Source organism: Pelophylax lessonae (assembly GCF_965119305.1).
Source record: "Pelophylax lessonae genome assembly, chromosome: 6".
NCBI classification, from domain to species: Eukaryota; Metazoa; Chordata; class Amphibia; order Anura; family Ranidae; genus Pelophylax; species Pelophylax lessonae.
Window position 1 is genome coordinate 240,649,924 of NC_138773.1, and position 14,321 is coordinate 240,664,244.

The 14,321-nt window shown below is 42.4% G+C and overlaps 1 protein-coding gene across 1 annotated transcript in view; it reads left to right on the forward strand.

The window, feature by feature from the left end:
• Positions 1 to 370: 370 nt before the first annotated feature.
• Positions 371 to 14,321, forward strand: part of LOC309557865 (peptidyl-prolyl cis-trans isomerase FKBP7-like) — a 29,586-nt gene continuing 15,635 nt past the window's right edge. The window contains exons 1-2 of the mRNA XM_082260668.1: positions 371 to 705; positions 9,309 to 9,460. Coding sequence (XP_082116794.1) covers positions 500 to 705; positions 9,309 to 9,460 — 358 coding nt within the window. The 5' untranslated portion in view covers positions 371 to 499. The remainder of the gene's footprint in view (positions 706 to 9,308; positions 9,461 to 14,321) is intronic.

A 14,321-nucleotide genomic window follows, 5' to 3' on the forward strand; every position in this document is an offset into this window, starting at 1 on the left:
ACTGTAGGTTCCCCACCCCTGGTGTAAAGGCAGGTGTCCCAATACTTTTGGTAATATAGTGTATTTAACTGTTGCAAAGACATCATAATTGCATAGCCTTTTAAGCTGCTGAAGTAACATATTGGGGCCAATCTGGAAGCAAACGGTGTTAAATGACGGTGCATTCCACCTAGGAAGAATTACAGATGCCCTAGGTAAGTAATCTGACCCAGCAGCAGATCTCTGCATGTCTGGAACTTGTATCTTCCCTGTTTTCACATAGGAAGCAAAAAAAGAGTTTGCCAAAAAGAAGGCTGAGTTCCATTTCCAAGATAGCCAATCACACAGCACCATACAAATACCAAGATCCCAGCTCACACAGCTCTCTGTCTTTGAAGACAAAACTATTTGGAGTGTTGCTTTTTTTTCTTCTGCTGAGTGCCACGTGTATAGCACCAGAAGTGAAAAGATCAGGGCTTTGGGCACTTTTTGTTTTCTGGCAGAACAAATCAAAGGGACAATGCCTTTCTCTCTTAGATATATTTTCCTTTTGCAGGCTTTTAGCTTCCTGATTCGCTGTGAAAAAACAGAGACCAAGGAAGAAAACATCAAACTGGAAGTCGTACACGTCCCCAGTGTCTGCACACAGAAGAGTAAAAGAGGAGATCTGGTTAATGCACATTATGATGGCTATTTAGCCAAAGATATGTCCAAATTCTACTGCAGGTAAGTGACAAAGTAGTAACCTTTTTTTAAGATAGAGGGATGTGCTGTTACTTTATACTTGACTGCTTTTCAGGTTCATAATGATGTATTCTGGTTGTAACATGTCCAAGATGTGTACATGTGTATCTTCCTTTAAAACCGATCTGTAGGTTTAGTGAGTAATGGGCCATACACACTATAAGATTTTCTGAAGACTTTTCCCTTTAGATTTACCAAAACCATATAATATGAGGTCAAACCTAAACACTTTCAATTTGTATGCAATCTGGCAGACCCTTGCACTACATAGAAAAGGTAAATCTGAATAAAAAAGTCTTCAGAAAATCTTATAGTGTGTATGGCCCTTTACTACGTATTTGTCCATTAGTGATGTCACATCTGAGCAATTATAAGAATAAATAATATATTACAGCTCTATACATTTTATTTATTTCAGGTACTTCTATAACACTGGTAATTTATGCAGCGCTTTACGTATACATTGTACATTCAGTCCCTAACCTCAAGGAGCTTACAATCTAAGGTCCCTAACTCACATTCATAAATATAGTGGGGCCAATTTAGACAGGATCCAATTAACCTATCAGCATGTCTTTGGGGTGTGGGAGGAAACCAGAGTACCTGAAGGAAACCCACACGGGCACAGGGAGAACATGCAAACTCCAGGCAGGTAGTGTCATGGTTGGTATTTGAACCAGCGACCCTTTTGCTGCTAGGTGAAAGTGCTAACCACTATATATAATTATATATATATATATATATATATATATATATATATATATATAATATATATATATGTATATTTCTTAGCATGTATGTGTGAAACAATTTTTGTCTGGTCTTCTTGGTTGCATGCACTGATTTAAATGGCGTGACTGTCCACCTCCATATATAAATTTAATGTAGATTTATAGCAATACCATTTTTGTACTATGTAGAATTAATTAGGTTATACAGTATCTCTCAAAAGTGAGTACACCCCTCATATTTTTGCAAATATTTTATTATATCTTTTCATGTGACAACACTGAGGAGATGACACTTTGCTACAATGTAAAGTAGTGAGTGTACAGCTTGTATAACAGTGTAAATTTTCTGTCCCCTCAAAATAACTCAACATACAGCCATTATTGTCGAACCCGCTGGCAACAAAAGTGAGTACACCCCTAAGTGAAAATGTCTAAATTGGGCCCAATTAGCAATTTTATTTTCCCTCCCCAATGTCATGTGACTGATTAGTGTTACAAGATCTCAGGTGTGAATGGGGAGCAGGTGTGTTAAATTTGGTGTTATCGCTCTCACTCTTCTCATACTGATCACTGGAAGTTCAACATGGCACCTCATGGCAAAGAACTCTCTAAAGATCTGAAAAAAAGAATTGTTGTTTAACATAAAGATGGGCTAGGTTATAAGAAGATTGCCAAGACCCTGAAACTGAGTTGCAGCATGGTGGCCAAGACCATACAGTGGTTAAACAGGACCGGTTCCACTCAGAACAGGCCTCGCCATGGTCGACCAAAGAGGTTGAGTGCACGTGCTCAGCATCATATCCAGAGGTTGTCTTTGGGAAATTGATGTATGAGTGCTGCCAGCATTGCTGCAGAGGGTGAAGGGGTGGGGGGTCAGCCTGTTAGTGCTCAGACCATACGCCGCACACTGCATCAAATTGGTCTGCATGGCTGTCATCACAGCAGGAAGCCTCTTCTAAAGATGATGCACAAGAAAGCCCGCAAACAGTTTGCTGAAGGCAAGCAGACTAAGGACATGGATTACTGGAACCATGTCCTGTGGTCTGATGAGACCAAGATAAATGTATTTGGTTCAGATGGTGCCAAGCGTGTGGGGCGGGAACTAGGTGGGGAGTACAAAGACAAGTGTGTCTTGCCTTCAGTCAAGCATGGTGGTGAGAGTGTCATGGTCTAGGGCTGCATGAGTGCTGCCGGCACTGGGGAGCTGCAGTTCATTGAGGGAACCATAATTGCCAACATGTACTGCAACATACTGAAGCAGAGCATGATCCCCTCCCTTCGGAGACTGGGCCACAGGGCAGTATTCCAAAATGATAATGACCCCAAACACACCTCCAAGACAACCATTGCCTTGCTAAATAAGCTGAGGGTAAGGTGATGGACTGGCCAAGGATTTCTCCAGACCTAAACCCTATTGAGCATCTGTGCGGCATCCTCAAACGGAAGTTGGAGGAGCGCAAGGTCTCTAACATCCACCAGCTCCTTGATGTTGTCATGGAGGAGTGGAAGAGGACTCCAGTGGCAACCTATGAAGCTCTGGTGAACTCCATGGCCAAGAGGGTTAACGCAGTGCTGAAAAATAATGGTGGCCACACAAAATATTGACACTTTGGGGCCAATTTGGACATTTTACCTTAGAGGTGTACTCACTTTTGTTGCCAGCGGTTTAGACATTAATGGCTGTGTGTTGAGTTATTTTGAGGGGACAGCAAATTTACACTGTTATACAAGCTGTACATTCACTACTTTACATTGTAGCAAACTGTAATTTCTTCAGTGTTGTCACATGAAAAGAGATAATAAAATATTTACAAAAATGTGAGGGGTGTACTCACTTTTGTGAGATACTGTATTTCTTAAAGTAATCTTTAAGGACTCATTCACACTTAAGTTTTTCCATAAGTTAATGCACACGCATTATGAATGGGCTGCCAACACACTACAACAAATGAGTAGTGCTTTGGGCTCTTCTTCACAATGCTAATCACAATGAATAGCACCATAGAGCAGGTGTGTTTCCATGTGTTGTGCACTCACAAGTGTGACTAGGCCCTTAAATTGACTGTCCTCAGTGGTGAGTTCTGGGACAGTGTAATGCCTCTGAGTTTTCAGCTTTGCTGCAGATGAAAATACTACCTTGGAATTACTATATAGCCCAGGAATCAGGAAAAGGCAGCTTCCATTTGAAGTTCTCACTCTGCGTTGCCCTTTTAAAGCTGGAGTCAGAGCCTATAAGTTTAGAAATGATGGGTAATGGAAGTTGCCATGGATTTTTCCATTCAAGGGAATCAAATAAAATATTTCTAAGCCCTCGTTCACATCGGGACGATTTGACATGGGATTTGACATGTCAAATTGCATGCCAAATTTCAGCCTATTGCCAGCAATGTCACCATCCGAATCGGTGCGATGCTTACCTATTATCCTGCAATACTTATGGTGACTTTGGGGGCAATTTCAATAGACATCTGTGCATAAACCCGCACAGATATATTTCAAATCGCCCCCGAACTCACAATGAAATGCACGTTTGAAATAGTGCAAGTTCAGCTGAACTCGCACGATTTCTAACCCGCCTCCAATATGAACGAGGGGTAAGGATTCGTTCCCAACGGTGTTTAGCTACGCTGCAAATCCCAGTGGCGAGAATCTATTGTGTACATCAAGCTGCAATCACTGCAGGTCATTGCTGGCTGTGCAAACAGCCAACAGTCTATCATTGCAGTGTATGGGTTCAACTGCACCTTTCTACGCACAGTTGTCAATACCTTGCACACAAATCAGTCGATTCTTGTTGCTGAAATTCAAAGCATGGCTAATCACTCGTACAAAGGCGACTAAAACACAAATCCATGGAAGACAACACAATGGAGGTCAATGCATTTTATTCTGATGTCTACAAGTCCTACCATCCGCTGATCTTAGTGTGCAGAGTGTGAGGCCAGGCATGTAACAGATATACACAAATACAGTATACATGAATAAATTATATAAAAACATTTCTTTTTTAGCCTTGAACAGTCTATGGGGGGGGGGGGGTAGAACTCCTGTCACCTTTTAATTCTATTACAGAGCTGTAACCTCACTTTGTGTCCTGCTGAAAAACATTTTACAGGAAGAGAGGGGGAACTGTCTAATGGATAAACAAACAGTAAAACCAGGGGTGTCAAACTCAATTTCATTTCGGGCCGCGTCAACATTATGGTTGTCCTCAAAGGGCCGGTTATATCTGTAAGTTTAGATGTCCAGAGCACCCCACACCCCCTTACACCCTTACATGAGATGTCAAGAGCCCCCCCACCATCATAAGTCAAGAGTCACCCACCCTTCCTAACATCACAATGCACCCCCTTACTTTTTGCTGCTGCCAGGAACAAGATGCGGGTGGATCTGGGAAGAAGAAAGTGCAAGGTCTGGAGGAGGACCAGAGGAGGGCTGGAGTCAGCTTACAGAGTCTGCTGAATGCTGAGACCAGGGGAGGCAGAGACAAGGTGGTGTTTTGGGTGCACAGAGAGGTGCAGGGTCTGTAGGAGGAGTTCTACCCTCCTCTCTGCTGCAGACTGCTGAGAACGGGGGGGGGGCAAAGACCAGCCTTTCTGCAGCAGCACAGAGAAGCACAGGATCTGGCAAAGGAGTTCTGTTCTCTCTGCTGCCGACTACTGAGATAAGGTGGGGGCAGAGACAAGGGGTGTGCTGCAGCTGCAGGAGAGGGGCGAGGGCCACATGAAATGACCTGGGGGGCCGTATTCGGCCCGCGGGCCTTGTGTTTGACACCTGTGAGTAAAACAGTAAAGAAAAAATGCTATTTTTAGGAGAGCAAGGGAAAGCTAAAATCCCAGACCCCCTTATAAATTCTACACAAGGCCCAGTCTGGTCTATCCAGCATCCAATCCCCACTATTGTGCTCTCCCTTTTTAGCCAACACAAGTTCCTCTCCCTCCGTATATAGATCCATGTTCAAGAGTAACTTCCCCTCTTTATACAGTAAATAACAATGGTCCAGGCTAGATTGCAAAAAGATCAACATTTTACTGTTAAAATCGTCAACAGAACAATGATACACCAGCTTTAATACGGGCATATCTGAAGACACAAAGGTTAAAAACATATAGTCCTTTCGGAGAGACCCGTACCTGCACTTATATATGCATAGTAAAAGTCTTGTGTACAGCCTGGTTGCCCCTACATGGATCGAAATTCAGCTGGTTGATGCTGAGCCAGGTGAGTTTTGGTCCATTTGTGGCGGGCTTAAGACAAAATCTCAACTTAAAGGGCTTCTTACTTTGCGACTAACTAGACTAGGCTTTTTTAACTAGGGTTCCTTCAGACATTGCTAGGGATTCTTTAAGCTGTGGCAGATTGATTTTCCACCTAGCATGACTACAAATGTAAAGGGCAATTTCCAACTGGCATCCAGTATAAGAGGTCGCCCATTTAAAGAGGCATTTTTTCTATTGACCACCAATGGAAGGGACAGCTTTTCCACTGTTAACTACTTTAAAGCCAACTCCAGCTTTCTCTAACTTTAAAATAGCCTGTTAGGACCAAGCTGGTCCAAATGAACTACAACCTGTACTAATATATGTGCCATCAGCTATGTACAGTATACAGCGCTATGTCCCAGTAGTGGTAAGGGACTTCCAGTTCTGCCTCTGGGACAAAATTGAGTCGGGCTGACCACTACTGAGCCATCCATAGGAAATGTTTTCTAAATGACTACAGCCTTTAAACTAGGTGGAGATTGTGACCTATTCCACCCACCTTTCCTCCTCAGTAAATAAGATGAAGCCTTCTAATCATTCAGAAAATACAAGGCTTCCTGTGAATGGCTGAGCAGTGCTCAGCGTGATTCAACTTTGTTTCGGGAGTGGGACAGTAAAGCCCCGTACACACGTACCGAATGTCGGCCGAACAATCGGCCGTCTTTTGTCCGGTGCTGTCCTGTCGGCTAAAAACTGCAAAAGACTGCACATGAATTTTGTCGGCCAACAACAGCCGACTGGAGAAGTGATGTGTTACCAAAAATCTATGAGAGTTAATCTATCTCAGACAATATTTGGGTTAATGATGAGAGTTCTATGACTGTGTGAAAACTTTAACACAACAATTATTTATTTGTATAAGGTTTGCAAAAGGCCTACGTAATTTACATCAATAATAACTATTGTACATACTACAAAATGTAACTTTTTCCTAGTTTAACTAAACAAATACAATGCATAGAGTATAGACTCATATACACACACTATGACCGACACAAATAAAATATACAATGTACCCTTACTCCTTAATCCAAAATTACCTCTAGTGATGGCTCTAGCTCTCCCATGCCAAACAGGAAGTCACCCTGTCTCACCGAACCTAATATAGACCCATATCCCATAGCCTTGTATAGGGCCATTCTCATTGGTTCAGCTATCTTGCTTGTCACTTCCTGTGGGCGTATCTCTTCCCAGATTGGACCATTTCCCCCTCCCATAGTTACGCCTCTTTCTAACCACTCCTTTTTCTGTGTGTGGGGGGGTTGTGTTTACTCCTCACTGTGGAGTAGCTCTGAAATGGCTACTTAAGATATGCAAGATGTGTCCTGGCTCCAGAACGTCTCACTTCCAGGATGTAAACACGGGTTGATACTATCCGTAGGTATTTATATGTAAATAGCCAGCTGGCCTTTCAAAGGAATGTGTTATATTTACAATTACTGATGGAGTTTTATACATAAACCCCTCATCCTCACAACACGGTAAGAGAGATTACGCCTAAACCCCATATGGCAACAGATGTCATGTGATGGTTAACTTTCCATGTGTTTTTTCTTCTCTGAGCATGCCCAGTCTTGCTAATCGGCTGTTTGTCGGCCGAATTCTGTACTGACTGGCGAACAATCGGCCGTTCTGGTGTTGGCCAACAAAAATTTTAATGCCTGCACACTCGATTCTGTTCGGCCGAAAATGCGCTGTCGGCTGTCGGAAGCATCTTACTAACAAGCCTACAATCGGCCGATCGGTTGTCGGCCGAATATTTACGGCCGACAATCGCTACGTGTGTACGGGGCTTACGTCTCAACCCTGCTGCTGGAACACAACCTTGTATGTTGTGTGTAGCTCATGCTACATACAGTTTATACAGCGCTCATAGTGGGTGCATCTGTTAGTGAAGGTAAAAGTTTGTTTCAACCAAACACACAGGGGTTGATTTACTAAAACTGGAGAGTGCAAAATCTGGTGCAGCTGTGCATGGCAGGCAATCAGCTTCTAACAAAAAAAACAACCTGGAAGCTGATTGGCTACCATGCACAGCTGCACCAGATTTTGCATCCCTAGTTTTAGTAAATCAACCCCACAATGTTAAAATGACAGAAAGCTTGAGTTCGGCTTTAACCTTCTTAGCGGTATTACCGAGCGTGGCTCGGGGTTAAATTTCAGAGCCAAGAGCGGTAACCCCGAGCCACACTCGGGGTACCGCCAGAAGCATCGCTGGATCCTGTAAGCAGGGTTACTTACCTTGTCACCGGGATCCAGCGATGTGTCCCGGAGGTGTCTGGCGGCGGATCTTCCTCCCGATTGTCTCCGTGCCCCGGCTTACGTCTCCTGCGACGTGACGTTCGCAGGGGGGTGGAACCGGCGGCAAATTCAAATGTAAAAACACACCAAACACACTGATACTATTCAAAATAAAAAAAAAATCATATTAGTTTGCCCCCCAGTGCCCTTTCCTGCAGTTTTACTGTACTTTTTATGTATATATACACGTGTATATATATATATATATATATATATATATATATATACACGTATATATATATATATATATATATATATACGTAATTCTTGTGAATGAGCAGCCTAAACCAACTGTATACATTTAGTATATCTATATATATATATAAAATAAATGTATACAGTTGGTTTGGGCTGCTCATTCACAAGAATTGCATGCAAAATAATGGTACCGCTTTCAGCACCGCCAAGAATCATACCGCCAGGGAGGTTAAGGGGACACTACAAGTTTCACGGTTTCCTGACTTTCATTATTTGTTTAATTTAATTATTATTGCCATGAAGCTTACAGGAGTAAAAATAATCCGCTGTGGGTGTCAGATACTCTGATTAGGCCATTTTCTTTATTATTTTATTTTGTTCTATAAGCTGTTGATCATAAATATATACCATGATCTTTAGATGTAATCTTTTTCAACAGGTGTTCCCAGGATCATTTTAAGTGCCGGGTCACACTTGTGCGATGCGGGAATGCTGCGAATTCGCAGCCTGTTCCCACATCGCAAACGCACATCTGGCAGTTCACACTGCCATATGCGATACGCTGGGGGTGACAATGAAATGTTAACGACACCCCCAGTTTGATCGCATATCGCAGTGCGATCTGACAGTTCGCACAGGATCGGATCGCACAAGTGTGAACCACTGTGCGATCTGATCCTGATGCGGCTGAAAAAATGCCTCATGTGCGACTTTTTGTACAGGTGCAGTGCGAATTCTGGCATACAAAGTGTATGGCTGAATTCGCACTGCACATCCGATCGCATGTAATGAAGGAGCAGTGCGCTCCGATATTACTTGCGATTGCCGCACTCGCGGAAGTGTGAACCGGCACTTAAGGGCTGATAAAGGCTTAAGTAGACAGTAGAAATGTGCCACAAATGAATATGGGTGTCTTGTGGTGTCTAAGGGGCATCTCCTATGTACATATCAATAGGTCCTTCACTCCCCTACATTACCATTCCATGTTTGTAGCACGTTTTGTTTTGTAAAATGATGGCATGCTTTAATCTTTCTTCTTTTCATGTTTAGCAAATATATACTGACTTACTAATAACTGGTCTCTTGTGTACAGTCGCTCTGAAAAAGATGGTCACCCCAAGTGGTTTGTTCTTGGAGTCGGACAAGTGATTAAGGGCCTCGATATTGCATTGATGGACATGTGCCCTGGAGAAAAAAGGAAAGTGGTCATTCCTCCTTCTCTAGCCTACGGAGAGCAAGGCTATGGTAAACTAAGTTTTTTATTGTTTCAAATTTTCAGGAAACTGAAGATAAATTGAAAAAACCTTACTCAAAATAGTTACTTTTTTTTTTTTAAATAAAAGGTTGTCTACTTACAATTTTGATAGTCATGGTTGAAAGCTATAAAGCTATTGTTTTATTGCTCTTGCCAGTTACCTATGACTTTCCAGAAGAGTTCTTTTTGTACTGCCTGTCTTTCTGTACCTTCCCATGCTGCTGTGTATTCAGCTTTAGGCCAGGTATGTTACTTGGGCCCCAGCTGAACACTCCACTCACTGTTGTGGAGAATGAGATAAGATATCCTAATATATCTGATCATTATTTCACCCACAGACCTTCAGGCAAAAGTGTCTGGAAGGCAACCATAGACATAAAATTACTGCAGAGTTGGACTGATATCTTTAGTTTGTGGGCACCTTTAAAATAATGGGAGACACAGAGAGCCAGCGTTTGTTGCGGCGCAGTCTTAAAGTGTTACTAAACCCAGAACCTGCATCACTTCATCTGGTCTCCCACAGTACACAGAACATAAAAATGCAATTATTTTAGTAAATATAAACTGCTAAATGCCTTTTCTCATCAGCAGTATATAGCAGCCTTGTGACTTGTATAAGTTCTTAGTAAAGCTTGTAGGATGAGTTTTCATTCTCCCCTGACCCTCTGTCTGGAGAGTGCCGATTGGCCCTGTGCTGATCACATGCACTCTTCCAAGAAAAAAAGAAAAACTTTCTAGCAATACACACCAAACTGAGCATGTGCAGTTTGTTTCCAAGCTCTGTATTATACAAAAATAATTAAGGGACAGTGGAAGAATAGGAGAATCAGAGAGACAGGATCACACAGCCTTTATACACAATGCAGAAGATTTACTGTTGTGGGTTTAGTAACACTTTAAATTAGAATTTCGGGATTGCAAAAAAACAAACTTGCATTCTCACATATATGGATGAAGCATTGGTCTGATGCTGCAGCTGTCTCCCACCGGCTCTAAGACTGAGAGCGGTGCGATCACATGACTCTTGATTGCTCAGTTCTCAGTCTTCACTGAGTAGAGAGCGGTGACAGTCAGTCCCACACAATCTGTTTTGTCCCTCCAGCGCTCACTGGATCGCCTAGCTGTGCAGGGAGGCAAGAGCAGAATGGTGCACTGAGAGGCTTACCCAGCTTGAGTGTATCTGGACATTAAAGCCGGGTTCCCTGCAGAGCTTGAACTGGCTTTGTGACCTCATCTGAACTCCTGTGACCCAAAAGAGTAGTATGGTCATAAGAGTCATAAGGTCAAATGGTCATAAGTCCATACTTTCCCTTTAAAGTAATTGTAAAGTCTAGTTCTCTTTTTTAAATAACAAACAAATGTTATACTTACCTGCCCTGTGCAGTTGGTTTTGCACAAGGCAGCCTGGATTCTCCTCTTTTTGGGTCCCTCTTTACTGCTGCTAGCCCCTCCTTTTAGTCAAAAGCCCCCCATAGCAAGCAGCTTGCTATGGGGGCACCCTAGCTGAGCTGCAGCTCTGTGTGTCCATTCAGACATGGAGCTTCCGTTCGGACCCAACCCCTCTCTCTCCTGATTGGCTGGCTGACTGACTTTGATTGACAGCCACAGGAGCCAATGGCGCCATTAATCCTATTGGTACTCCCACGGAAAAAGCAGCATGGTTTTCTCACACTAGAAACCGCACTTCAACTGCCTTTTCCCTGCAGGCCGAATTTTCAGAAAAGGTGCAGGGACCTTTTTCCTGGTTTCCTAGTAGCACAGCAGCTCAAATGAATGGGCTGCCGTGCCAATGCAAAACGCGTCTCGCTGAGCCGCACATGTGTGAACCTAACCTTAGGCTTCTTGCACACAGGCGCCAAATCCTGTGCAATGTAAATTGCAGTATATTTCCCCCAACTTGAAAACCTAGGTGCTGTATACAGCCACACATAGACATTAAGGGCTGTGCGCAACTGTACTTAGGTATATGTACAAAGAGCAAATGACTCCTGCGCTTAAGGGGTGGCCTTGCGGCTGGTATCCGGAAAATGCGATTCAGGTCAAATTGTAGTAAATTCAGGCTGTGCTGCCACTCTCAACGGGTTGTGGTAACCCAAAGAAGATACTGGAAAAGAGAAATGGACAGAGGGCGCACCAGCCTAGCGCATTATCTTTAAAACAATTTATTGTAATAGACATGTATACACATTATACTCACAAAACGATTATGAAACACAAGCAATAAGCAATGAGGGACCACCAGGGGTCTCCACTGGGCATCCTCAGCTGCCGCAGGCCGTGGAAGGATGTAGACCTCCAAAAAACGCTTATGCGTTTCGGGGTGTTCCCCCTTCATCAGAGCTCTGGGCATTCTCAACTGCCGCAGGCCGTGGAAGGATGTAGACCTCCAAAAAAAACGCTTACGCGTTTCGGGGTGTTCCCCCTTCATCAGAGCTCTGATGAAGGGGGAACACCCCGAAACGCGTAAGCGTTTTTTTTGGAGGTCTACATCCTTCCACGGCCTGCGGCAGCTGAGGATGCCCAGTGGAGACCCCTGGTGGTCCCTCATTGCTTATTGCCTGTGTTTCATAATCGTTTTGTGAGTATAATGTGTATACATGTCTATTACAATAAATTGTTTTAAAGATAATGCGCTAGGCTGGTGCGCCCTCTGTCTTACTTAGGTATATGCCTGTGCTCGCAAAAGCACTAGTATAACATAAGGGCATATGCTAGACTTAAATATTTTCTATTTTTTTGCATATACCTATACTTGTGTTTATAATAGGACAGCTTTATGCAGCACCTAGGTGGGTGAAAGATGCTGGAATTCACATTGCATGGGCTCAGGCACCTATGTTATATATGCCTTCTACTTTTTAAAGGCAGGAAAAAGAGCAGCGCCATCTAAATGTAGTGATTAGGTAAAAACAATTTATTCTGAAAGTAAAGCACTCACATGGAGGAGAACTTAACATCATCCGAGCATCCTCACCGAGATCGAAAGACCCTAGGGGCTTTGGAACCCACTAGCACTGCTGCGGCTTCTCTACCCGGACAGAGGCTCCATTCAGTGGGACTGCTTCCTTGGTGGCATGATTTTCTGACATGCAATGTGCAAGTTCTCCCCCATGTGAGTACTTTACTTTCAGAATAAATCGTTTTTACCTAACCACTACACTTAGATGGCACTGCTCTTCTTCCTGTCTTCATCCACAGAGTTGCTTCTACTCGTCTGCTGGCAGCCATCCATTTACTGCATTTGGACTGTTACAATGTTTTTAATTAGACTCTGTGCATTGCTTTATGCTAGCCCCTGTTTCTCCTCTCTGAGAGACACATTTTTTTTTATCCCATTACACTTTTTAAAGCCTATTTAAAACCTTACTGGTATGATAAACTTAGTAAGCTCACAACGTGAATCTTGCATGTTACCTAGGTAAAATTTAGATGCAATTATTATATATATATTAGTTTGTCACATCTTTTAGTATATGGTATTTATGTAGCCTGTTTAGGATGTGCATGTCAATAAGCCTGTTCTTCCTCTACTGTAGACACCTCTATCCTATTATCAAAAGTTGCACTGCATGCTGGGAACGATGGCTGGCTAACCCTATAAAAGAAAAGCATGTCAATGTAAGTGTCTGTCCATGCCTGAGTACTGTGATGTCTGTGCTGTGTTGGTTTTATCTTTTCTCATTCTAAAATTTTGTTTGTCATTCACTGTACCTTGTTAATGTTGCATCTCTTCTAATCGTCCTCTTTGCGAACACGACATGCTTCTATTTATGAAATTCTGACTCAATGTTTTATATGCCAATAAAATATATTTTTAGATTTCATATTGTCAGTACAATGTGATAGGTGTGTCAAACATCACCTACGCTTCTTCTGGTGCTTCAAATGTCTGCACAAATAATATATGTAATACCATATGTCACAGATTACTCTTTTACATTGAATAAAGCAGCAGTAATACTAATGTTTAGATCTTAGACGTGGTTCGGTGCTTTCTGGTTGATGTAACCGCTGGGCAATCTCTCCTATCCAAAGGGAAAATAGACATGCAGGCTATTCTATTCTGCAGCTGTATGTCTCTACACGTACCTCCTTTCCCCTGTTAGCTTTTAAAGTTACTATCTTCTTTTATCAAAAAGAAAAAAATTGGACCGGACTTTAAAGGCAAAATGGAACGCATACGATTAATAAAATCCATGTTTTTATTAGTATACAAAATTATAAAAAAATTAAAATAAAGAACAAATGTTAATAAAAATAATCACATACAAAGGTGATAAATGGCTGATACAAACCAAAGTTATTACCAAGATTGTTGTTACATGCTATCAGGTGAATGAGCCCCTGTGCGTCAATGCGTTTCACTGATCCGCTTTTTCAGGACACACAAAGAGGGGGAGATACGCTGATTTCATTACATAGAGGAAATAATGCATGTTAATCAGTTATACTATATGCCAAATACTATACTATACTATAAGCTGGCCACTTGCTGTCAGCATGGACGCTGGACAGTGTGATTCCTCTCAATAATGATATGAACATTCTCCTTCTATTGGACATGTAGCTTTAACCATAGATCATTTTTGGTAGCTATATATTTTTTGAACCTTGTGGTTTTTGTACCTATGGTTTAATAGCACTTATTTTTGTCTGGGGGCCTGCAAGCTCCTTCTTCCTGCGTATACACTTTGTATATTTTTTAACATACTAGTATAGGTTCTGTGGCATGGCCGATGCATCATAGTTTGGTGTTTCTATTGAGGGTGTATATATACTTTTTGAGAAATCCTGCTACACATCTGGTTCCTGAGGAAGCCCAAAGTATGGGTGAAGCGCGTCGATCCATCG